Source organism: Humulus lupulus, chromosome 1, assembly GCF_963169125.1.
Source record: "Humulus lupulus chromosome 1, drHumLupu1.1, whole genome shotgun sequence".
NCBI classification, from domain to species: domain Eukaryota; kingdom Viridiplantae; phylum Streptophyta; class Magnoliopsida; order Rosales; family Cannabaceae; genus Humulus; species Humulus lupulus.
In genome coordinates, this window is record NC_084793.1 from 79576265 (window position 1) to 79600247 (window position 23983).

The window sequence follows — 23983 nt, forward strand, 5'->3', positions numbered from 1 at the left end:
TATATTGTTTTTTCCAATAAAATTTTGACTAAAAACAAATAAAAGGAGTATTTTTTACTATCTATATTAACATCGCTTATTTTTAAGTTTATAAAAAAATTTAGGGTATAATTTGATAATTGGCTTAAATTGAGGGAGATGCAAAAATAATAATTTCCCCTTATATTAAAGTCAAAGTCCCAATACACAGGGAACAGCGCCTAAAGAGACCTCTCTTTCTCTCTCCAAGGCATCACCACTGAACGTTTAAATCTACGTGATTCTAAATTAATGTATCAGATGATAAAGTAGTACTTGATATCTTTCTTTTCCTTCTTCAAGTTATATATAGTTTGATCAAAGAGGAGTATATATATATATATATATATATATTCGTAATATAATAATGTCAAACCAAGTAGTAGATCAATCGACGATGGAAGTGGAGGCTGAAGAAAATAGCACTACTGCCATAGTACATGAGGAGGATTTTTCTGCGCAGAATAAGGGACTTCAAGGCAAGAAAGTTTCATGGCAAAGGCTAAGAAGGAACGACTCCTTGGACATCGAGGCCCGCAGTGTTGGAGGCCACCATGCATATGGCCATGGTTCCAAGGCTAGTACAACTATCTCATTTCATCTCTCTTTCTAATTTTGTATCTTTCTTCTTATAAAATAACAAATAGCGTTTGATTTTATACATATTTATGGATCTAGTATCTAGCTAGCTCCGATTATATGCTGTTAAAATATACATTATTATTGTTTGAAACTAGCTATATATATAACTGATATTATATATATTTGGAATTAATTTGTGTAGGGTTCTGGTAATTGGTCGGTGATATTTCAACTAGCATTCCAAAGCATTGGAATAGTTTATGGTGATATAGGTACATCACCTTTATATGTGTACTCAAGTACATTCACAGATGGAATAAAGCATAACGATGACATTTTGGGGGTTCTTTCTTTGATCTTCTATACTATCACTTTGATCCCTTTGATCAAGTATGTCTTCATTGTCTTACAAGCCAATGACAACGGTGATGGTAAGATCACTTTCCTCCTCAAATGTATATATTATTGCCTTATTATATTTGTAATCAAATGCATTAAATTAATATTGTAGTAATAGTACTAGACTTGATTTTGAAAGTTCTAAAATGATAATTCTCTACTTTCGAAAGTCTAGTAAAATTATCTCTCTAATTGTTTTTGGTCAAATTTTTAATAAATATGAGTTTTTTTTAAAATCACATATGAGGTTTCTTTTAGTAATGTGATGTAATTTATTATTTGATTTTTAATATAAAAATAATAAATTTAATTAAAACTATATTAATAATAAAACAATTGTAAAAAGTCTTGTTTTAAAATGTTTTATCTAAACTAGGTGTAAAGTTAATTTATTATGTTTTTGTAACAAAACAAAAATATCGTTGTTAGAGTTTAAAAAAATAGAAAATCAAATGTAATTTAAATAAAAGCCTAAAGCACAAAATATGAGAATTGTATTTTGGCTTGAAGATTTATTTGTATATCTTAATGCACGTTTGTTTAGTTTTATTTAAAAAAATTATTAATTATTTTTATTAAGTTTTTATGATTCTCATATAAATTTAAAATAAATAAAAAATATTATATATAGTAGAATGACCTATACATTTTAAAAGAAAAATTAAAACAACACATTATTTATGATTTTTTCAAAATAATAATAATAATATGATAACCTTTTAGATTGCAAACTACACTATTTAACATACAAAAATTCATGATATTATTCAAATAATATTTTTATAATTTGAGAAAAAAATTATTTATTATTGATAGAAGATAAATGATATTCTAATTTTTTATTTAGTTACACATAGATACTATTTATATACACACGACACTCCTGTATACAATGTATTTATACTGGTTGTTGTTATTTAATATAAATATATATTTAGTTAAGTGACATCAAATAATAAAAAGAATAATATGTTTTCTTTAAAAATATAAATGATAAAAAAATTAATAAAAATTAAGATTATGTATTATATATTATTATAATGATATTTTATAATATTTAAATTTATATTAATATAATTATTAAATATTTAGTTTTATATTAAATATTATTATAATAATAATATTTTATAATATTTAAATTTATATTACATTAATATAATTAATAAATATTTATTTTGAATAAATTTTAAAGATATATTTCGTTAAATATTAGTAATATTTGGTCAGAGTAATTAACAAAAACAATTTGTTAAAACAAAAAAATTATTGTCTACACTCTTTTTATATAGAAAAAAATATTTAAAAAGAGGGTTTTATATAAAAAAAGATATTTATAAAGAGAGACTGAGAGAGCTAGTTATTGATTTAATTATAAATATAAAAACCTACGCTAATGTTTTTTTTTTTTTTTGGAAGTTAGTGGTCCAGCCAAAATTAACAAGAAGCCTAGCCTTGTTTTACTCGCTTGCAATAATATATAAATATAAATGATGTTCGTTGGAACAATTAATTGTTGTCACAGTTCAAAACTTGTCATGTCATCATTTTCGCTAAATGAAAAATACCTAAGCAAAATATAATTGAGGAAATCAAACCTGAAATGTCCATTGGGGTTAAGACTTCTAGTTTTTATTTGGATGGATGTCTAAACACATGTACTTGTTACATGTAGTGCCACCTTATTATAAAAACATTATTATAGTCAAAGAAACATTTACAATATTACTTGTTAATTAAAGTAAAGCAAATTAACTTAATTAACCGAGTTGGTTAATTTATATAATACACCAAAGAGTAATAATATGTGCACTCAAAATATATATTTAATTATTATATATAATATGACAATTTTTCTCTGCTAATCACATTTATCTAAATTAAATCTACTATTTTAAAAAATAGTGTCGTGTGACTCTGAACACATTTTTCATATAACTCATATTTATATAATGTTTCTTTCTAGTGAACATTTAAACATCAAACTTATGCTCTCTCTCTATATAAATGATGGTGACTAATACAGTACATTTCACTTAATTTACTAAGTTCTTATATATACTCCATTATATGTATACGTATCTCATTTTTTGCAACACCAGTACATCTTTTTTTTATTTCAGCACCTGAATAGTTATAATCCAAATTTTTTATATGACGATGTACATTGTAGGTATTTAGAATATCCTGCAAATTTTGAAGAAATTCTGAATAGTTTACGAAACCGAAAACAGAGTTCAAACTGTCAAACTTTACACGCGTACACAAAAAAACAGGCACGCATGCAACAGACAGTTTAGACCCTGTTTCAGTACCATAATTTATTCAGAATTTCTTGAAAATTTGTATGAAGTTCTAGATATCTATAATGTACAACATCATATAAAAAAATTTGAGATTATAACTATTCATATGCCGTAATAAAAAAACGGATGCACCGATGTTATAAAAAAAAGATATACGTTGTAATTGCTCCTTATATGTGTATATATATATATATTGATTCTTAATTAATGTTGCATGCTTGTTCGTTGACATGGACATATGTTAAATATTTTTCATAAAAATATAGGAGGGACATTTGCATTATACTCACTTATATGTCGATATGCGAAAGTGGGATTAACACCAAGTGAACAAGCTGAGGATAGAGATGTTTCTAATTTCCAGCTCGAGTTGCCTAGTAATAGACTAAAAATGGCTTCAAAACTCAAGTCTAAGCTTGAGAACTCCAAATCCACAAAGTATTTCCTCTTGTTCGCAACTATGCTTGGCACTTCAATGGTTATCGGCGACGGAGTCCTCACACCTTGCATTTCAGGTTGTTATATAAATATTTTTTCTATATAATAAGAAAAATTCTTGATTTTAACGGTTTTTTATTTTTTTCGTTAACTTTAACTGAATATTTTTATATAACAGAATATTCTTATTTTTAAGATATTTTACCATGATAATTATTTAAAAATAATAAAACTATACGTTTTATATCTTAAATAAAATTTAATTAAACTTAAACTTTACGTATTAGAACAATATCATATTAAACATATAACATAATATAATCTACTATTAACTAGAAACTAACTTCTTTAAAAAAAAAACTAGCAACAAACTTAAATTTAAAATTCATGTATAATATTAATATGATTATAGTTTTTTTTCTTCATCAAATTCACCAAAAGACATTGCGAGTTACATTTGAAATTAAATAAATAAATAATTAAACAAATTAAAATATGATATTTTTGAGATATTTTACAATGACAATTATTTAAAATTAATAAAACTATATGTTTTATATCTTAAATAAAATTTAATTAAACTTAAACTTCACATATTAGAATAATATCATATTAAACATATAACATAATATAATATACTATCAACTAGAAACAAACTTCTTAAAAAAAAAAACTAGCAACAAACTTAAATTTAAAATCCATGTACAATATTAATATGATTTGAGTTCTTTTTCTTCATCAAATTCATCAAAAGACATTGCGAGTTACATAAGAAACTAAAAATAGTTGATGCATATATATTACTCTACACTATGACTTTTTTTATTATTATTTTATTCTATTATTAATTTCTTTTTAAATATTATTGTAATTTATATTTATGTCAATGTTGTTGTTATCCCCATTTCCTGCATGGGCTCGGGACCTTCGTCTGGGCCCACTGTCAGGGGCCATGTAAGCGTGTGGGCCCGGCCCAAGGCCTCTTGGTACGGAGGGCGCCCAGAGGGAGGGGTATGGACTGGGGATGCATGTCTGGGCCCATTAGAGGGGTCCGGCATGTTTCTCCGGGTCCGTCCTCCGGGACGATAGTCCGGGCGACATACAGAGCGTTCGGGCCCTCCGCGGCCCATGCGTCCAGGTCCCGGACCCTGGTACGGTCCGGGCCTGTGGTAAACGAAGCGGGACAAAGGTAAATGGACCCGGATCACCTCACCCCCGGTTGAAGGGGTCAAGCGTCCAGGACCCTGAAGCCGCCTCACTCCGCGTGGGCGTTGCCCCCACTTTTCACCTGCAGAAAAGGCCACCTCGGGATTGCACGTCGTTGTTTCGGGTCTGCGCTGTTAGGTACTCTGATTGGTCTTGTCTCTTGAATCTGCCTCGTAACTCGAAGTGTCCAGACCAAAGGCACCGTTTTTTCAGGCAAGATATAGCTCCAAGGTCAACCTGTTGGGCCTTAGCTGGTTTGGAATTCGTGTATTTTGTATCTTTTGTGTTGGGCCTCCACTAGAAAGGCCACGAATATCCATGTCTCCAATGGGCCCGAGTCGTACCTGGCCCAGACCCGGTGTTCCCATAATCCTATAAATATAATCTACAGAACACTGTAAATGGGACCTCTGATCATCTAAGATACAGTAACCCTGTCAAAATATAGAGAGAAACTCCATTGTAAAAGGTTATTCAAGCTCTAATACTACAGACTCGTGGACTAAGGCTAGTTAACGCCCCAACCACGTAAAAACCCCGTGTTAATCTTCAGTTTTCACTATAATTATCAGTAAATATAAGTTATTAATAGAGCTGTCGAAAATCTCGGTTAACAGTTTGGTGCTTTCATTGAGAGCTGAAGGAAGCTAGTGGTAACACCAGGCCTTTACTGCGATGGTGAACACGCGACACACCACCTTCGACCCTACCAATCCAGAGCAGGGCAACGGAGACCCGCTGCCTTTGCAGCCTATCCCTCAGGATCTGCCCGAGAATGTGCCTCCTCAAACATCTCACCAAGACAAGTCACTAGACTACGAAGGTGGGACAGAATACGAAGAGGAAAACGAGGAGGAGTATTATGAAGAGGAAAATGAGGGGGAGTACCACGACGAAGCTGTGGATCCCAGGACCCCCCACGACGATCAGCAAGACTTGGAGGTGACCAGACTAAGGCAGCAGGTCCTAGATCAGGAAGCCAGGATCGCTGAGCAAGCGGAGGCGCATCAACGGATGCAAGAGTCTCTCCAAGCCCTGCAGGAACTCATGGCCGCGCAGGGTCCGACAGTCAACCACGCAACTGGCCCACTTCCAGAAACGCAGCAACATGCCCCACGAGAGCAAGCCGGGGTCCCCAGAGGTGCCAGCCCGGTCCCTCCCCCGGAGCCTTTTCCCGAGCCAGCTCCAAGAAGCCCGAACAGGGAGCGACGGAAGACCCGGGAGAAGACCACCCCCGTCGCGAAAGCCGCGGCCCGCTCCCGGCCGCTACCTAGGAAAGAAAAGTTGCGCCCCTTCCCAGGACGAGCCCACCCGATCGATCCGCAGGGGACGCGGCCACTGAATACACAGCCCCGACGCGCCCCAGGGCGAGACGGGCGGGAAGGATCTTTGCACCCAAGTGCCTCGGTTAATAAGAACCGTCGAGAACGGCCTCGCCGCGAGGAACGTCATGCCCTCAGTTCAGGGGACGACACCTCCCGGGTAGACTTACGCGACAGACTGAACGCCCGGAAGGAGCGGGCCCGCAAGGAAAAGATCCTCCCCCGAGATGGTGACCTCAGGAACAACATCAACGATAGGAGGAACGAGAGAATCCCCCTGGAGGATGGCACGGCCAGGCAAATCATGGAGCAGATGGCCGCATTGAAAAAGGTCACGGATCGCCTGGTCCGCAAGAAAGAAGGCGTAGACACCGACTTTGACGAAGAGGATAAAGAGCCCTGCGCAAGGCATATCCTAGACGCCGTACTCCCCAAGGGGTTCAAGATGCCAAGCCTCACTGCCTATACCGGAAGCACCGATCCCAGGGACCATCTGTCCCGGTACAACCGACTTATGATAGTGGCCCATGTTAGCGACGACGGCAAATGCCTCTGCTTCTCGATCACTTTGGGCGGTCCCGCCGAAGAGTGGTGGAAGAGGCTGAAACTGGGGTCCATCCAATCCTGGTCCGGGCTGCAGTCAGCGTTTTGAAAGCAGTTCGTGGCCGCCATGAGGATGGATATGCAAATCAGCGCCTTCACAAATATTAAGCAACTCCCCACGGAGACACTGAGGGCCTACATCCAACGCTTTACTGAAGAGGCCTCCAAGATGAAAGTAGATGACAGACAACGCCTGGTGGCATTACAGTCCGGAATCCAGGCTGGGTCCCCACTTTGGGATGACATGCAGCGTAGCAAGGCGGCTACCCTAGAAGAGTTCATCAGGAGGGCCCAATGATTTATCAACTGGGAGGAAGCTCAGATCCAGGCTTTCAGGTGGCCTCCGGCCCCGCAGCCCGTCCCCCAGTCGTTCCTGGGTTACGGGGGCAGTTCCCGGCACAGCCCTTCGCGCCCCTCGTTGCCCCTGGATTGGCCGTCGCGCCTGGGGTTCGCTATACCCCTACGGTGTACGGCCCTGCCACTTCGGGGTACGCCCCAGCCCAATCCACCCACTTCTCTGGTTACGCCGTCGCGCCGGTAGGACACAGCATGGCCCATGTCGGGGCCCCACAGTCATAATCAGGAGTGACCGAGGCAAGCGTGAATCCCGCCCGGGCGAAGTGATCGGGCAAAGGCTAGAACCGACCCGAGCCGGTCAAGAAGGGGGAAGGAATCCGAGAGACACCAACAAAAGGTGCGCCTATCACAAGGATGTGGGTCACACCACCGATGAATGTCGGCAACTCAAGGATGAGATTGAAAACCTCATCAAGTTGGGGCACCTCCACCAGTGGGTAAGGATGCCCGTGGGAGTCCCAGGCATGTCAGCAAGCCCTGGGCAACCCGCGGCCCCGGGAACGACTCGGGCATAGCCCCCCCAGGGAGGGTATGCACAGGGACCCCCGGCGCAGGCCCCTCAGGGGGCCCCCGCCGCGCAAGTTCCCTGCCCCGGAATGCCTTACCCTTCCTAGGCAGCCCCTCCCCGAGTTGATGGACATGTGGCAACCATCTCGGGAGAACCTCACCTGGGAGGGCCATCAAGGAATGACCAAAAGCGCTATCTGAGCGAGCTGGACCACGAACAGGAAGTGTGCGCCCTTGTCCAGGCTCCGGCTCAGCGCCCTAAATTGATAAACCTCCCCATCACCTTCACGGTGGACGACGCCTGCAACGTCCACTTTTCGCACCACGACCCGCTGGTCATAGATGCTCAAATCGCCAACAAGTTGGTGTCCCGCGTGTTGGTGGATGACGGAAGTTTCGTTAATCTATTGTTCAAGCCCGCCTTCACCGCCATTGGCTTGACGGAAGCGGATCTGGCATCCTGCCCGACCCAAATTTACGGCTTCAACGGAGATGCGCTTCTCCCCATGGGAAAGATCCAGCTGCCGGTTACGCTGGGGGGTGAATTGCAGCACTCGTTCAAGTTCTGTAACTTTGTAGTGGTGGACTGCCCCACTGCTTATAACGTCATTTTTGGCCGGCCCGCACTGGTCGAGTTCGGGGCCATCACCTCCATCCGCCATCTTTGCATGAAGTTCCCATGCGACAACGGACGGGTAGGGACCGTCCGGGGAGACCAAAAGAGCGCCAGGAAGTGCTACCATGTCTCCGCCCGGCCCATATACATGGTCCGCGAGGAGCCCATCGAACCATTTCTCCTCCCGCCTGCTGAGAGGATGGTCCGGGAAGAGGACGACCTGGACCCGCGGATAGGGGACGATCGCGTACTGGAGCCAATGGACAAAATAGAAGAGGTGTGCATTAGTGAGACCGATCCGACCCGGATCATCCAAGTCGGAAAAAGCCTGTCAGCAGACATTCGGGCCGCCGTCATCGCCCAAGTTAAGGGAAACCAGGACCTTCTGGCCTGGTCCCACTCCGACATGACCGGGATAGACCGCAATATCATTTGCCACGCGTTGAGTATTGACCCAAACGCGACTCCCGTCCGCCAGAAACGCAGGCCTTTGGGGACAGAGAGGGCCGAGGCCCTTAAACTGGAGGTTGAGAAGCTGTCTTCTATCAACTTCATTCGCGAGTCTGTGTACCCCGTGTGGCTGGCCAATCCCTTCCTGGTGCCGAAACCGAACGGGACTTGGAGAACATGCATTGACTTCACGTACCTCAACAAAGCCTGTCCGAAGGACTGTTTCCCGCTCCCCCGGATCGACCAAATGGTGGATGCTACGTCTGGATACGCGATTTTGAGCTTCATGGACGCTTACTGTGGCTACAATCAGATCTTTATGCACGTGGCAGATCAGGAACATACCAGTTTCCAGACCGACAATGGCATCTACTGCTACATACTCATGCCCTTCGGACTCAAGAATGCTGGAGCAACTTACCAAAGGCTCGTCAATCGGATGTTTCAGGCCCAGTTGGGGCGAAACATGGAGGTATACATCGATGATATGCTGGTCAAGTCAAAGACATCCCGGGACCATTCAGACGACTTGGTGGAGGCTTTCGCGGTTATCCGGAAGTACGGGATGAAGCTGAATCCTAAGAAGTGCACTTTCGGCGTGGCTTCTGGGAAGTTCCTGGGCTTCATAGTGAGTTTCCGGGGAATAGAAGCCAATCCGGATAAGATCAAGGCACTGATCGACATGGCCTCTCCCCAAAAGCACAAGGACGTGCAAAACCTGACGGGGCGAGTTTCCGCCCTGAGCCGTTTCATTTCTAAAGCCACGGACAAGTGCGTCCCTTTCTTCAACGTCCTTCGAGGAAGCCAGCATTTCGAGTGGTTGCCCGAGTGCGAAGAGGCCTTTCGAAATCTGAAAGAACACCTGGCCAAAGCCCCAATCCTGGCGAAACCGGTGGAGGGGGAGCCCCTGTATTTATACCTGGTCGTGATCGAGCACGCGGTCAGCGCCGTATTGGTACGAGAGGAAGAAAGGACACAACTCCCGGTATACTATGTAAGCAAGCGGTTGCTAGACGTGGAATCTCGATACCCGTTGATCGAAAAGCTGACTTTTTGCCTGCTGATGGCGTCCAGGAAGCTTCGACCTTACTTTCAGGCCCACGCCATAAAGGTCTTAACCAACCATCCCCTGCGGCAGGTATTACAGAAGCCCGAGTCATCGGGAAGACTCCTGAAGTGGGCCATGGAGCTAAGCCAGTTCGATATATCGTACGTGCCCAGGGTGTCCATCAAGGGACAGGCCCTGGCCAATTTCATTGTCGAATGTTCCGGGATTTCTCCGGAAGACAGTATTCCCGAAGCCCCCGCGGCGCCCGTGTGGAAAATCTTCGTGGACGGAGCCTCGAACGAGAATGGGGCCGGGGTCGGGGCCGGGGCCGGGATCATCTTGGTGTCACCGCAGGGGCACCAGCTACAAAATGCCCTCCGCTTCCAGTTCAAAGCATCGAACAACGAGGCGGAGCATGAAGCTGTCCTAGCCGGCCTGCGCTTGGCCCAGGAGGTAGGGGCAGCGAACCTGGAAATTTACAGCGATTCCCAGCTAGTCGTCAGACAAATCTCAGGGGAGTATCAGACCAAGGGAGAGAGAATGGCGGCATACGTGACTCAAGCGAGGGAAATGCTCCAGGCATTTGCAGCCCTTTCCATCCGCCAGATCCCTCGGGAGCAGAATGTCTTCGCGGACACGCTAGCGAAGCTGGCCACCGACGCAGAGGCCGAGCAGGCCGGACTGGTTCCCGTCAACCATCTCCCCGTCCCGAGCATCATGACCCCCGCCGTCCACACCGTAGATCACTCCGCTTCCTGGATGGGACCGCTAATCCGCTATCTGTCTGTCGGGGAAGTTCCAATAGACCGGGCCACTGCCAGGAAACTCCAGTACCAAGTCCACCGTTACGTCATGATCGACGGAAAGCTCTATCGCTGGGGTTTATCCATGCCTTACCTCAGGTGCGTGTCCAGAACCAAGTTGGGCACCATCATGCATGAGGTGCATGAAGGTTTTTGCGGAGATCACACTGCCGGGCCCAGTCTGTCCAAAAAGATCCTACGCCAAGGATACTTCTGGCCAACCATGAAGAAAGACTGCATTGAATACGTCCGCAAGTGCGAGCAGTGCTAGAGGTACGCGAAGGTGCCACGGGCCTCCCCGACAGAAATAACCCTGATGAATAGCCCCTGGCCCTTTGCAGTGTGGGGAATCGATCTCGTTAGGTCTCTCCCGACCGGAAGAGGAGGGGTAAAGTATGCCATCGTGGCCGTGGACTACTACACGAAGTGGGTTGAGGCGGAGCCCATGAGCACAATCACTTCCAAAAAGGCCTTAGACTTTGTCGTCAACAACATAGTGTGTCGATACGCCCTCCCCTATAAAATCGTGTCCGACAACGGGAAGCAGTTCGACAGCGCCCACTTCACGGATTTTTGCGAAAGGCACAGTATAGTGAAGAGCTTCTCCGCAGTTGCCAGACCCCAGGCAAACGAGCAAGCAGAAGCCGTGAACAAAATCCTAAAGGGGACACTGAAGAAAAAGCTCCAGGCCCACAAGAGCAAGTGGCCTGAGGAACTCCCCCGCGTACTATGGGCTTACCGGACAACCGAGCGGACGTCAACTGGACACACCCCCTACTCTATGGTCTATGGATGCGAAGCCGTCATCCCAATCGAAACGGCCGTCCCGTCCCACCGACGTGACACATACGATCCCATCCAGAACCACGCCTTACTCCAAGAATCACTAGATCTCATCGAAGAGATCCGGGAAGAGTCGCAGGTGCAGCTGAAGATGCACCAAGGCAAGATCGCACGACACTTCAACTCCAAAGTCAAGAGCCGTAAGTTTGAAACCGGCGACTTGGTCTTGCGAAGAGTCTTCCCTGCCACTCAAGATCCGGGAGTGGGGGTTCTGGGCCCAAATTGGGAGGGGCCATATGAGATCCAACACAAGGTGTGCCCCGGAACGTACCGCTTAAAGCGGCTCGATGGCTCGGAAGTCCCGCGAGTCTGGAATGCGGAGCATCTCCGTAAATACTATCAATAGTCAAGGAGCCTTTCCCGGTATAATATTTTCGTTGTAAACAATGTACGCCTCAGGGCAAACCTTTTTCAAACAATGAAAATGACGTATGCAAAACATCATAAAGAAATATTGTGAAACCATGATAATCTTTCTCAAGTGACCCCAGACCTGTCTCCGCTCACTTGTGGGGGGTATCATCCCAGGTATAAGCAAACACCTGGCGGGGCGCAAGCTTAGGCTAGTCCCGGCTCGGACCACAGTCCGGGAGACGCAAACCCCACGGTCCCACCCCGGACGAACGACGTCCGGGGGTATAAAAGAGGACCGAGCCCAAGGTCGGTCCCACCCCGGACGAATGGTATCCGGGGGTATAAAAGAGGACTGAGCCCAAGGCCGGTCCCACCCCGGACGAACGACGTCCGAGGCTATAAAAGAGGTCCGAGCCCAAGGCCGGTCCCACCCCGGACGAACGACGTCTGGGGGTATAAAAGAGGACCGAGCCCAAGGCCGGTCCCACCCCGAACGAACGGTGTCCGGGGGTATAAAAGAGAACCGAGCCCAAGGCCGGTCCCACCCCGGACGAACGATGTTCTGGGGTATAAAAGAGGACCGGGCCCAAGGCCGGTCCCACCCCGGACGAACGGTGTCCGGGGGTATAAAAGAGAACCGGGCCCAAGGCCGGTCCCACCCCGGACGAACGACGTCCGGGGGTATAAAAGAGGACCGGGCCTAAGGCCGGTCCCACCCTGGACGAACAACGTCCGGGGGTATAAAAGAGGACCGGGCCCACCCCGGACGAACGACGTCCGGGAGTATAAAAGAGGATCGAGCCCAAGGTCGGTCTTCGTCCGGGGGTATAAAAGAGGACCGAGCCCGAGGCCGGTCCCACCCCGGACGAACGACGTCCAGGGGTATAAAAGAGGACCGAGCCCGAGGCCGGTCCCACCCCGGACGAACGACGTCCGGGGGTATAAAAGAGGACCGAGCCCGAGGCCGGTCCCACCCCGGACGAACGATGTCCGGGAATAGAAAAGAGTTCCGGGCCCAAGGCCGGTCACACCCTAGACGAACGATGTTCGAGGGTACAAAAACGAAGGACCGAGCCCAAGGCCGGTCCCACCCCGGACGAACGATGTCTAGGGGTACAAAAACGAAGGACCGAGCCCAAGGCCGGTCCCACCCCGGATGAACGACGTCCGGGAGTATAAAACAGGACCGAGCCCAAGGTCGGTCCCACCCTGGACGAACGATGTCTGGGGGTATAAAAGAGGACCGAGCCCAAGGCCGGTCCCACCCTGGACGAACGATGTCCGGGGGTATAAAGAGGAGCGACCTAAGGCCGGTCCCACCCCGGACGAACGACGTTCGGGGATAAAACAGAGGACCGGCCCCATAGCCGATCCCGCCCTGGACGAACGATGTCCGGGAGTATAATGTAAAGAAGAACCGGGACCAAGGTCGGTCCCGCCCTGGACAAGTGTTGCCCGGGGAAGTAAAATAAAGAGGACTGAGCTCAGGGCTCGTCCGGTCCGGACAATTGACTTCCGGGATATAAAATCATCCGGTTTTCCCCTGGGCAAAGCCAGGGCCTAAAACTGATAAAAGGAGAACAGAACTCCAAGTTAAACCAAGCCCCGAGGGCCCTGGACTGGGTGCCAGGATTAGAAACTTGGAAAGTTAAGTCGTTGGGTCTTGTCCAGGGCGTTGGAACCGGGACTAAACCCTTGCAATCAGGTAATCGCGGCAACAAAATGAAGTTTCTACTTGGAACAATGAAAGGAAGCCTTCATAAAAACCAGAGAAGGTAGCAGTGTTCTAAGTTTAATTACAAGCCAAAAACACTAATAAAAACTACAAGGCCGGGGTTCAGGCCTACAACGCATCTGCCCGGAGGTCCGCATCCTCCCTCTCCTTGGCCTCGTACTCGGCCCGCTTTGACTCGGGATCAGGGAAGACGAGGAGATTCATACTCTTAATCTTGCACCAGGCCATGTAGATGGCCTCGTCAAAGGTGACATCCAACATGCCCTCGGCCTCCTCCTTTTCACGACATGTCGTTTCGTGGGCCGCCTTCTCTTGAAGCAGGGAATCGCCCAGTTCGCAGACTCGGGCCTTCAAGGCCAGGATCTCCTCCTTATCCAGGACGGACTGAGCCGCGGCCGTCTCCAGGAGAGTCGCCCGCTCATCGGCCTCTTTTGTTTTCCGGGACAACTCCTCTTCCAACCCGGCCTTGGCGCGGCCGAGCTCCTCGCGCTCTGTCTGGATACGGGCCACCTCTGCCTGGACATGGGCCGTCTCCTAGCCAAGAGCCTCCTTGGTGGCCTCCCTCTGATTCACAGCCGCCTCCAACTCCAGCTTGGCCGTCTCCATCTTTATGGCGAGCTCGGCCACCAGATCGGCACTCCGTTGGGACAACAGATCAACCTGGAGCAAAGAAAAGTTAGAAAATAAAACTATCATCAACAAGTAAGGGAAGAATTGTAAGAGAAGTAAAAGTTACCGTGGTGGCCTGGTGGCGGAGAGCCTGGGAGATGAACAGTACGTCCGGGTTGGCTATCGTGGCGTACCTCTTAAGCTGAAGGTTGGACATGGTGCTCCCAACCTGATCCAACAGATCAGCCGCCAGGGGGGTCGTGTCCTGGCCAAGTTTAGGGCGGAAGCCCGCTTCGGCGACTAGCCGGTCCACGATCGGCTGAGGAGCGCTGAACTCGGCAGGACGATCCGAGAATTCGACTTGACGATGGATCGTCAGGGCCTTGTAAGTTTCATCCCTCCAGCATCGGTCGTTTTCCCAGGTCCGGTTGATCAGCCGGGACTGCTCATCCCGCAGGGCTGACTCCCCCTCCTCGAGGAGAGTTGGGCGTAGGGGGAGAATTGGCGGTGCAGGGATTTCCTTCGCGGCCAGCCGACTCTCCCCATGTGACTCTTCAGTCGATCCGGCTCGCCTCGTCCGGGGCCTCTTCCTCGTGTTGCCCTCTTCGGCGCCATCGTCTGGGCCCCTCTTCCCGGAGTTCCGGCTGACAGCCGCACCCGCCTCCAAGTCAATCATGTGGGGCGGGGCGGAGGCGGAGTTTGCGACAGGCTCCACGGCCCGGAAGGGGACCACGGCCAGGGCACCTTCGCCGGGGCGAAGCTCCGTCCCGGACAACTCCTTGGCAGGGTGTATCTCCAGGCCCATCGCCTCGCTGTTCTTCCTGGCCGCCTTCTTGGCCTCCCTTTCCTTGATGAGCCGCCTCATTTCACTGGCAGGGTTTGACATATCGGAGTCCCCTGCAAAAGCACAGAAAGAGGGAGTTAGGACGATAAACCAATTAGATGAAGACATAAATCAAAGTTATAAATGACCCAGGACGAACCCTCGTCTGTGCCCCGGGCATGACTCAATTCCTCTAAAGCAAACGAATGGACCCGATCCCCTATGTCGTCCGGGTTCAGAAAACCCCCGTACTGGAGGAACCCGGATAAGAACATGAGGACCTTCGAGCCTACGGGGATGGGAATTGAAGGTCTCATCTCCCCGTCGGCCCCAAGCGCGGGGTCCGGGGGCACTAGCCTATCCCTAGCTAAGTCCCCGACTCGGGGAGCATAAGTTAAGATTAAAGGGGAGTTACCTCGCCCCGATACGCTAGCCCCGGGAGTCCCAACGTTTGGTAGGGAATCTTCGAAGAGCTCCTCCAGCTCTTCTGAGGTGGCCGCTTCTGCTGGGGCCTAGTCCTTCTTGCGCCGGGCCGCGTCGGCTCGCGCCTCTCTTACCACAGTGGCAATGTGATCCAGGGCCATCTGCTTCGGGACGTCGACATTCTTCTCGCAGGGGATGCCCCAAAGGTTCGGGATAACAATGGTCTGGGTGGCCGCGAGCATCCCGACCAGTCGGAGATTGTCGTCCATGACGTAGCTCTCGACGTCCGGCTCCTCCGCGCTCAATTTGGAATAAAATCTCCTCCTTTCCAGAATGAACTCGGTAAGGGGAGTTTGAGCGAAGGACCCTGCACCCGGAAGATATGCTAAGAGACGGGTAGAAAAGATGAGGAATAAAAGAGATGTCCAGGAAAATACTTACCCACTCGCTGGAAGTCCAGCAACAACGTTGGGTTCTTTTCCACGAGGAACCCGAACGTCATGAACCAGTAATGCCTGACATCCGGGGGATGCCTCCAAGAGCTGGTAGGAGCGGGATAGCTAATTCGCGGCTTCAGCCTATAAAAGCCGTCCAGGGTCTTGTCCTTGACATAAACCTGCGGCTCCAGCTTGTAGAAGTACAGGACCTCCACAGGGGTGGGCTCCGCGATCTCCTTCGCGGCGCAAAACACCCGCCATCCAGCGAGTAGACGGTACGCTTGGGGCAGAAGCTGGAATGGTGCGATTCCCACGTACGTCAAGAACCGCACGAAATAGTCATGCAGCGGGAGCGTAGCTCCCGCGCTAATGTGGCCAGCACTCCAGGCTCCAAATCCTTCCACGGACGTATGCGCCCGCTCCTCGAGCCTGGCCAGGCAGTTGTGAAAGAGGCCCGGAGTTGATTCGATGACCAGGCGCTGCTCCAGGAGCAGCATCATCTGGTAATTTTGGAACGAGTTGGCCGTCACGTCCATTTCCCACCTATTGCCCTTAGGGGTCTGGGATCCGGGAACGGTGACAGGGGCCCTATTGACCTTTTCTTCAGAATGGAGCGTAACGCCCGTTGCCATAGCTGACGATCTGGGAACAAAGAAAGAAAACCAAGCAGTCAGTACCTAAACCCAAGAAAGTCGGTCAAGGTACGGGGAGTCTCCTAAGGACTGCTTGGAGTCCCGTCGGATTAGGTCCGGGACTCCCGGGACCCTGATCGGGAGGGGAGACTACTAAGGTCCGCCCTCCGTCCGGGAAGCATCCGGATACAGAGCAACCCGAACTAGGCGGCCTTCCTAACAACTTCTAAGCATAGAGCCTAAACGCACGCATCAAAAGAACATCATAAGTTCATAAAGTTATCAAGAGAGTCAGGAGGACTTACTGTGAGGTGTCGGCCGTAGAAGATGATGGTTGTCCGACTGTAAGGGCGACAGAACCTCGTTCTTGAAGCGGTGCAGCCGGTGTAGTAATTCGTCGACAGGACAAACCCGAGATGCGTCTTCAGGTAGAAGAGCAGAAGTTGGGGTTCTGGGGAACAGGCGGCGACGCAGAGTTAGCAGGCGGCGATATATGTCATCGGCGATGTCGGACATGCAAAGCTCGAGTAGTGTTTTTCGTGGGGTATTTATAATGGCCCTAAGTCCTGGCCCACGATCCAACGGACATGTGTCTCTTCATCGAACGGTCGGGAATCACGCAGGGACATTTATGAGTCCTTTCAGGTTGGATCCTCGCCATCTCAGATCTGACGGCCCAGGAGTGGCGGATGCCAAAGGTCGCCCCATCCTACGGTCTACCTTGTCCCATGGACATTAATGATGGCCCCTGTGCGGATGGGACGCTTCGAGACGTGCGCTGACACCCTAGCCTAGGCCTAGCGACCCTTGAGAGAGATAGGCGACCTTTCAAGATCTGTGTAGCAATCACCTGGTGACACGTGTGTCCTTGCCACCAAGCGGGACGAAGGTAAACATCCCCGGATAATGGTAAACGATCTGGGCCAAACATGCGGCCAGTGCCACGGCCCGCTGTCACGGACCCACGATCTCGGGCAGGAACTGGGGATGCAACCACACGGGCGTCCTGGAGACGATGCAACCCTCCTCCTGGCAGACCTAGGCGAAGGCTTGGGGGGTAACTGTTATCCCCATTTCCTGCATGGGCTCGGGACATTCGTCCGGGCCCACTGTCAGGGGCCATGTAAGCGTGCGGGCCCGGCCCAAGGCCTCCTGGTACGGAGGGCGCCCAGAGGGAGGGGTATGGACCGGGGATGCATGTCTGGGCCCATTAGAGGGGTCCGGCATGTTCCTCCAGGTCCGTCCTCCGGGACGATAGTCCGGGCGACGTACAGAGCGTTCGGGCCCCCTGCGACCCACGCGTCCAGGTCCCGGACCCTGGTACGGTCCGGGCCTATGGTAAACGAAGCGGGACAAAGGTAAATGGACCCGGATCACCTCACCCCCGGTTGAAGGGGTCAAGCGTCCAGGACCCTGAAGCCGCCTCACTCCGTGTGGGCGTTGTCCCCACTTTTCACCTGCAAAAAAGGCCACCTCGGGATTGCACGCCGTTGTTTCGGGTCTGCGCTGTCAGGTACTCTGACTGGTCTTGTCTCCTGAATCTTCCTCGTAAATCAAAGTGTCCAGACCAAAAGCACCGTTTTGTCGGGCGAGATATAGCTCTAAGGTCAACCTGTTGGGCCTTAGCTGGTTTGGAATTCGTGTATTTTGTATCTTTTGTGTTGGGCCTCCACTAGAAAGGCCACGAATATCCATGTTTCCGATGGGCCCGGGTCGTACCCGGCCCAGACCTGGTGTTCCTATAAGCTTATAAATATAAGCTACAGAACACTGTAAAGGGGACCTCTGATCATCTAAGATACAGTAACCCTGTCAAAATATAGAGAGAAACTCCATTGTAAAAGCTTATTCAAGCTCTAATACTACAGACTCGTGGACTAAGGCTAGTTAACGCCCCAACCACGTAAAAACCCCGTGTTAATCTTCAGTTTTCACTATAATTATCAGTAAATATAAGTTATTAATAGAGTTGCCGAAAATCTCGGTTAACAGTTGTATTTAGATATCATATATGTAGAAATTATATATACTATAGAACTATAATTCATTCTATTATATATTGAAAAAAAGAGTGAACTAGTTTTTATTAAAATTATAGACAATGTTTTGTCCTAATTTTTTAATACATTTATGTCATATATTATATTAAAATATTTTATTTATTTTTATGATATTGTTTATTTATATGATAATTAAAATAATAATAAAAATAAATGCATGTTTATAATTTTAAAACTAAACAAACGTGTATTGCACGTTATTTTTACTTAGTAGAAAGTATATTAAGTATTTTTTGGGTGGACATGTTTTGGGGAAAATCCTTTGGTTTTTGAAATATCATTCTCATTCTATTTAATATTCATATTGTTATATTTATCAAATTAATAACATAAAACATATAGAAAATGATTATAATTTGAAAAAAAATATAAAATTAAAAATATATATTAATTATAATATGTAAATGGTTCGAATTTAGTACGAGACAAGCAATGTCACCATTAAATTGGGAATTCATATCCAATTAATTGTCATCCCTATATATATACATCATAGTACAAATTAATAATATTTATCATTGCAGTTCTGTCGGCTGTTGGAGGCATCAAGAACGCTACATCTAACATGAGCCAAGGTGCAATTAAGTTTCTTTTCAAGTATATCTATCTATATATATATTCATTTAAAGTAAAGAAATTTCTTAGATTAATATATACTTAATAATAATGTTATTTGTGGCCACAGATATGATTGTTTGGATCTCAGTTGGCATTTTGATATGCCTATTTATGGTCCAAAGGTTCGGAACTGATAAAGTGGGCTATAGTTTTGCTCCCATAATTTGTTTATGGTTCGCACTCATCTCTGGCATTGGTCTTCACAACTTTGTCAAATTTGATCCTTCCGTCGTCAAAGCCATAAATCCTAAATACATAGTCGATTATATTCACAGAAACAAGAAGGACGCTTGGATTTCTCTTGGTGGCATTGTTCTAGCCATAACAGGTTCATTCATTTTCCTAGTACAGTATAGGCTAAAAAATTAATATTTAAAATGACAACCTTAATCATTGTTCTGTTTGTTAGAGTCAGGGCAAGCTCTAAATAATTTATTTCTAACTTTATAACTAGTTTCATTTTGGTTCCACAAAAATAATTTTTCATTAATATTTCTATCATGTTAAACCAAAACTAAGCGTGTTTTTGTATTATGATTTTGGTATAAGCTACTGGTGCTAATTTTATTTTAATTATTTAAGGGTGTGTTTTGCTTGTATTATAATGTATTGTATAATATTATATTAAATTAGATTGTATAGTATAATATATTTTTATATAATATTATATGGTTGTTATTGATTTTTATTAATATGTAAATAAAATTCAATACTAAATATAGTTTTATATAAAATTATGCTTTATAATATAATCTAATATAATACTATATAAGACAATACGTCTATTAAACACACCCTAAGTGTATTAGTTTCTAAATGATAACATGGGACAAAACAGACACTACACAATTTTTATCAAAACATAATTTTATAATAATTTTTTATTGAGTATATAATAAAACAATTTGTAACTAAGCACAACATATTCATTTTTTTCAATTAATTGTTAATCTTTTGTGACACTAAATAGTGATATTATTAATACTGACGTGTGGGGATGTTTTCTTTCTATAGAGATGGTGTCACATAAAGCATATTAAAGAATTAATTATATCCACATTTTACTTATTGATTAATTAATTAATAATGATAAATTTTAACTGATTAATATAAAATAATTATGTAATGTAATAGGAACGGAGGCTCTATTCGCAGACGTGGGGCACTTCACCGTAAGGTCCATTCAAATAAGCATGTGTTCAATAACGTACCCAGCTCTGGTAATGGCATACGCTGGACAAGCCTCGTTTCTTCGGAAGCACAACGATATTGTCAGTGATACTTTCTACAAATCTATTCCCAAGCCACTGTATTGGCCAATGTTTGTGGTGGCCGTATGCGCGGCCATTATAGCTAGTCAAGCCATGATTTCAGGGACTTTCTCCATAATCCAACAATCTCTCTCCCTGGGCTGTTTTCCACGTGTGAAGATCGTTCATACTTCTACCAAGTACGAAGGTCAAGTTTTTGTTCCAGAGGCCAACTATCTTCTTATGCTGGCTTGTGTTGCTGTTACTTTGGGTTTCAGAACCACTACCAAGATTGGAAATGCCTATGGTGAGTATAAATTTATTATATGCTCAAATCTATATGTTCACAACATCATTCGTTTACTTCTGACCATTATATTATCACTTACAATCACACAAATAATTCCCTCAGAAAAAAAAATATAAAATGTAAAAGAATCTCGTGATTGAAAAATTAATGAGCTAGCTAGCTAGTCACATTCAAATCATGTACCTTTTAGAGTTAATATCCCTATTGACAAAGTTGAATGGCATGACTAAATAATATTGCCTTTTCTTGACAAAAAAGTTATTACGTAATGTTTTATTGATTGATCACAAGTTATATTTTGTACTAATATATATGATTGGTATATATTTTGTACTATAAACAGGAATAGCTGTAGTGTTTGTGATGACACTCACATCCTCTTTCCTTGTATTAATAATGGTAATGATATGGAAGACCAACATATTCTTGGTAATCACCTACGTTGTCGTCATTGGCTCAGTCGAACTTCTCTACCTAAGCTCGGTCCTCTACAAATTCGACCAAGGAGGCTATCTTCCCCTCGCTTTTGCGGGGCTGTTAATGGCTGTCATGTTTGTTTGGAACGACGTGTATAGGAGAAAGTACTATTATGAGCTCGATCACAAACTTGCTCCTGAAAAAGTTAAGGAGATCACTAACGAGACCAACTTTCATCGATTACCAGGCCTTGCAATGTTCTACTCAGAACTTGTTCAAGGTATTCCTCCCATTTTTAAGCACTATGCAGAGAATGTCCCTGCGTTGCACTCAGTCCTCGTTTTTGTCTCAATTAAATCATTACCAATTAGTAAGGTTCCACAGGAGGAAAGATTCTTGTTTCGTAGAATAGATCCCAAGAATCTATTCGTATTTCGCTGCGTTGCAAGGTACGGTTACACGGATGTTCGTAACGAGCATGAACCTTTTGAGAAAATGTTGGTTGAGAAATTGAAAGAGTTTATCAAAAATGAATTTTGGTTGTTCCATATTATAACCAACAGTAATACAAATAATAATAATAATAGAGAGATCGTTACGGGTATCGATAATGATGATGGAAGGTTATCATCAAAAGAAGAAGGATTGACTGTTGGTGATAAAGAAGAAGATTATCACGAGAAATTGGATAGAGAAATTGAGGCAATTGACAAGGCGTGGGGCGCTGGAGTGGTGCACTTGATTGGTGAGAACGAAGTGGTGGCATGTAAAGGATCAGGGATAGGTAAGAGAATCCTGATAAACTATGCTTATAATTTCTTGAAGAAGAATTTGAGGCAGACTGACAAACTATTTGATATTCCTCACAAACGCATGCTTAAAGTGGGGATGACTTATGAACTTTGAATCAAATTATTCATCTTACATTTCAATATGGGAAGACTGGGCTTCAATGTTACTTCATATACATGAGATGGAAAATATGTATTTATATAATTAGAGGTAGATCATATATAATAACGATAATTTTGGTTAATTATAGGGATGAAAACAGATGTAGTATACGTGTACTTAAAATAAGAATGAAAATGAATGATGATTGCTATTGTTATTTATTAAGCTTAAAAATGTAATTTTAAGCATAAATATACAATTAATGTCTTAAATAAATAAAACGTGCAAATGATAAATTTTATTTATAATTTTACACTATAATATTTTTATATTATGTATATAAATAATTGATTTGGCATTGGAAGCTCAATGATACAAACAGTACCAAGTTCTTGAAAACACTCTATAAGTTCAATTTTGGTCAAAATTATTTCTAAATGATCATATTATTGTTCTAAAATAATTTAAATTTTTATAATGTAATTTATAAACATTTAATATATATATATACTTTTTTTTTTGGTGAATAAGATCATTGTATTGCTCAAAACCAACTCATGTACAAACTACCGTGTATGCTATAATTCTATATATCCCCATTCTACAATTTCCCATTATATCTCCCCACTGAATCTATCTTTTATACATCAATACTCTTGTATGTACTCGTTAGTACTCGTTAGTAGTTCTCAATTTTTCCCTTTTTTTTTTTCTTTGGATCTCTTATCTCACTTCGCCGTAGAATCCCTCTCCCTCCCGCCTTCTATCTCACAGATGGTCTCTCCCTCACTTCATGACAGTTTCTCCTCCAATTCTTTGTCCATTCTCCGGCGCCGTCAACAACACCAGCGAAGCTGTCTCTGCCTGCACCACGTAAGAATTTTGAGATCTCCACTGCTTTAATTGCTCCGATTGTGCTTAGGGTTTTGGTGGAGGACCAAGTGTATTCGATCGGCTTCTGAGGAGAACTGAATCTGATACAACGCTACTAATGTTGCCAAAGTAGTAGAAGGCGAAGAGCAGAGTCGAACATTGGCAGCGACAACTGATTTTATGGTTTCTTCATCAAAAGCTTAATACGACATCGAATTCCAATGATTTTCTCTCTCTCGCTCTCTTGGGATTCACAAGCCCGTAGGAGGTATCAATCATCATCTAAGTTGTATTTGTGTGTATATACATATAATGTAGATATTGATACAGAGTGGATTATATATATACACATATATGTTATGTAATGCTCTTTATTTAGGTTGTAATTTTTACTTTGAATTAGATATATTCATATGATTTAAGCATTATTCTGATTAGATTATACTGAGGCTGAAAGTTTTTTTTCCCTTCTTGTGTACGTTATAACAGGTTCTAACCTCTATTTCTGGATTGCAATCATTCCAATTTCAGTAAGTTTTGAAACTTTATTTCCTCTTTCAATAAGGTGCTAGCAACAGGCATTTGAATATATTGCAACAATGATAACCTTTAAAATGAGCCTTTGAATATTGTCAGATGCAGCTAGTTCTTTTGATTGGCACAAAGCTACAACATATTATTGCGACCCTGGCACTAGAGAATGCTGGTTTAAGAGTTCATGGAGAAAGGAAGAGGCCAAGGGATGATCTTTTCTGGTTTAAGAAGCCTGACAAGTTTAGATCTTCAATTTGTTGTTACTGCTGGTACAAGTTGACCAGTCTGACAAGTTTTAGCCAAATTACTAATAATAAGTGTCTCCATTGGCAATAAATATGGTTGGAAATTGAAACATGACAATAATAAATGTACTCTAAAAATATGACTGCTAAGTCGTAACAAGTGTTCAAGGGTCTAACTGTCTAAATATTAAAAACATAGTAATGGACCTATTGGCATTTAGTACAACTTGAATAATCTTGTTAATCTGTACCTAATAGTCACATACAAGTATAC

At 44.5% G+C, this 23983-nt stretch overlaps 1 protein-coding gene and 1 long non-coding RNA gene across 2 annotated transcripts; both read left to right on the plus strand.

The window, feature by feature from the left end:
• The first annotated feature begins 209 nt into the window (after positions 1–209).
• Positions 210–22274, plus strand: LOC133794981 (potassium transporter 5-like). Its single transcript, XM_062232434.1, has 7 exons — positions 210–595; positions 803–1031; positions 3569–3817; positions 19093–19143; positions 19254–19514; positions 20321–20743; positions 21090–22274. Exons 1-7 carry the CDS (start codon positions 386–388, stop codon positions 22067–22069), a joined length of 2403 nt encoding a protein of 800 aa, XP_062088418.1. The 5' UTR covers positions 210–385; the 3' UTR covers positions 22070–22274.
• A 374-nt stretch (positions 22275–22648) lies between these two features.
• Positions 22649–23689, plus strand: LOC133812610 (uncharacterized). Its single transcript, XR_009884000.1, has 3 exons — positions 22649–23198; positions 23420–23460; positions 23567–23689. It is a non-coding gene; the product is annotated as an uncharacterized LOC133812610 (long non-coding RNA).
• The last annotated feature ends 294 nt before the right edge of the window (positions 23690–23983 follow it).

What these genes read in the sequence shown, in the direction of transcription:
- LOC133794981 (XM_062232434.1), top strand. Translation starts at nt 386, where the DNA reads ATGTCAAACCAAGTAGTAGATCAATCGACGATGGAAGTGGAGGCTGAA. An exon ending in CCTCACACCTTGCATTTCAG is followed by an intron (nt 3,818 to 19,092) that starts GTTGTTATATAA and finishes TTATCATTGCAG; the next exon opens with TTCTGTCGGCTGTTGGAGGC. An exon ending in CAAGATTGGAAATGCCTATG is followed by an intron (nt 20,744 to 21,089) that starts GTGAGTATAAAT and finishes TACTATAAACAG; the next exon opens with GAATAGCTGTAGTGTTTGTG.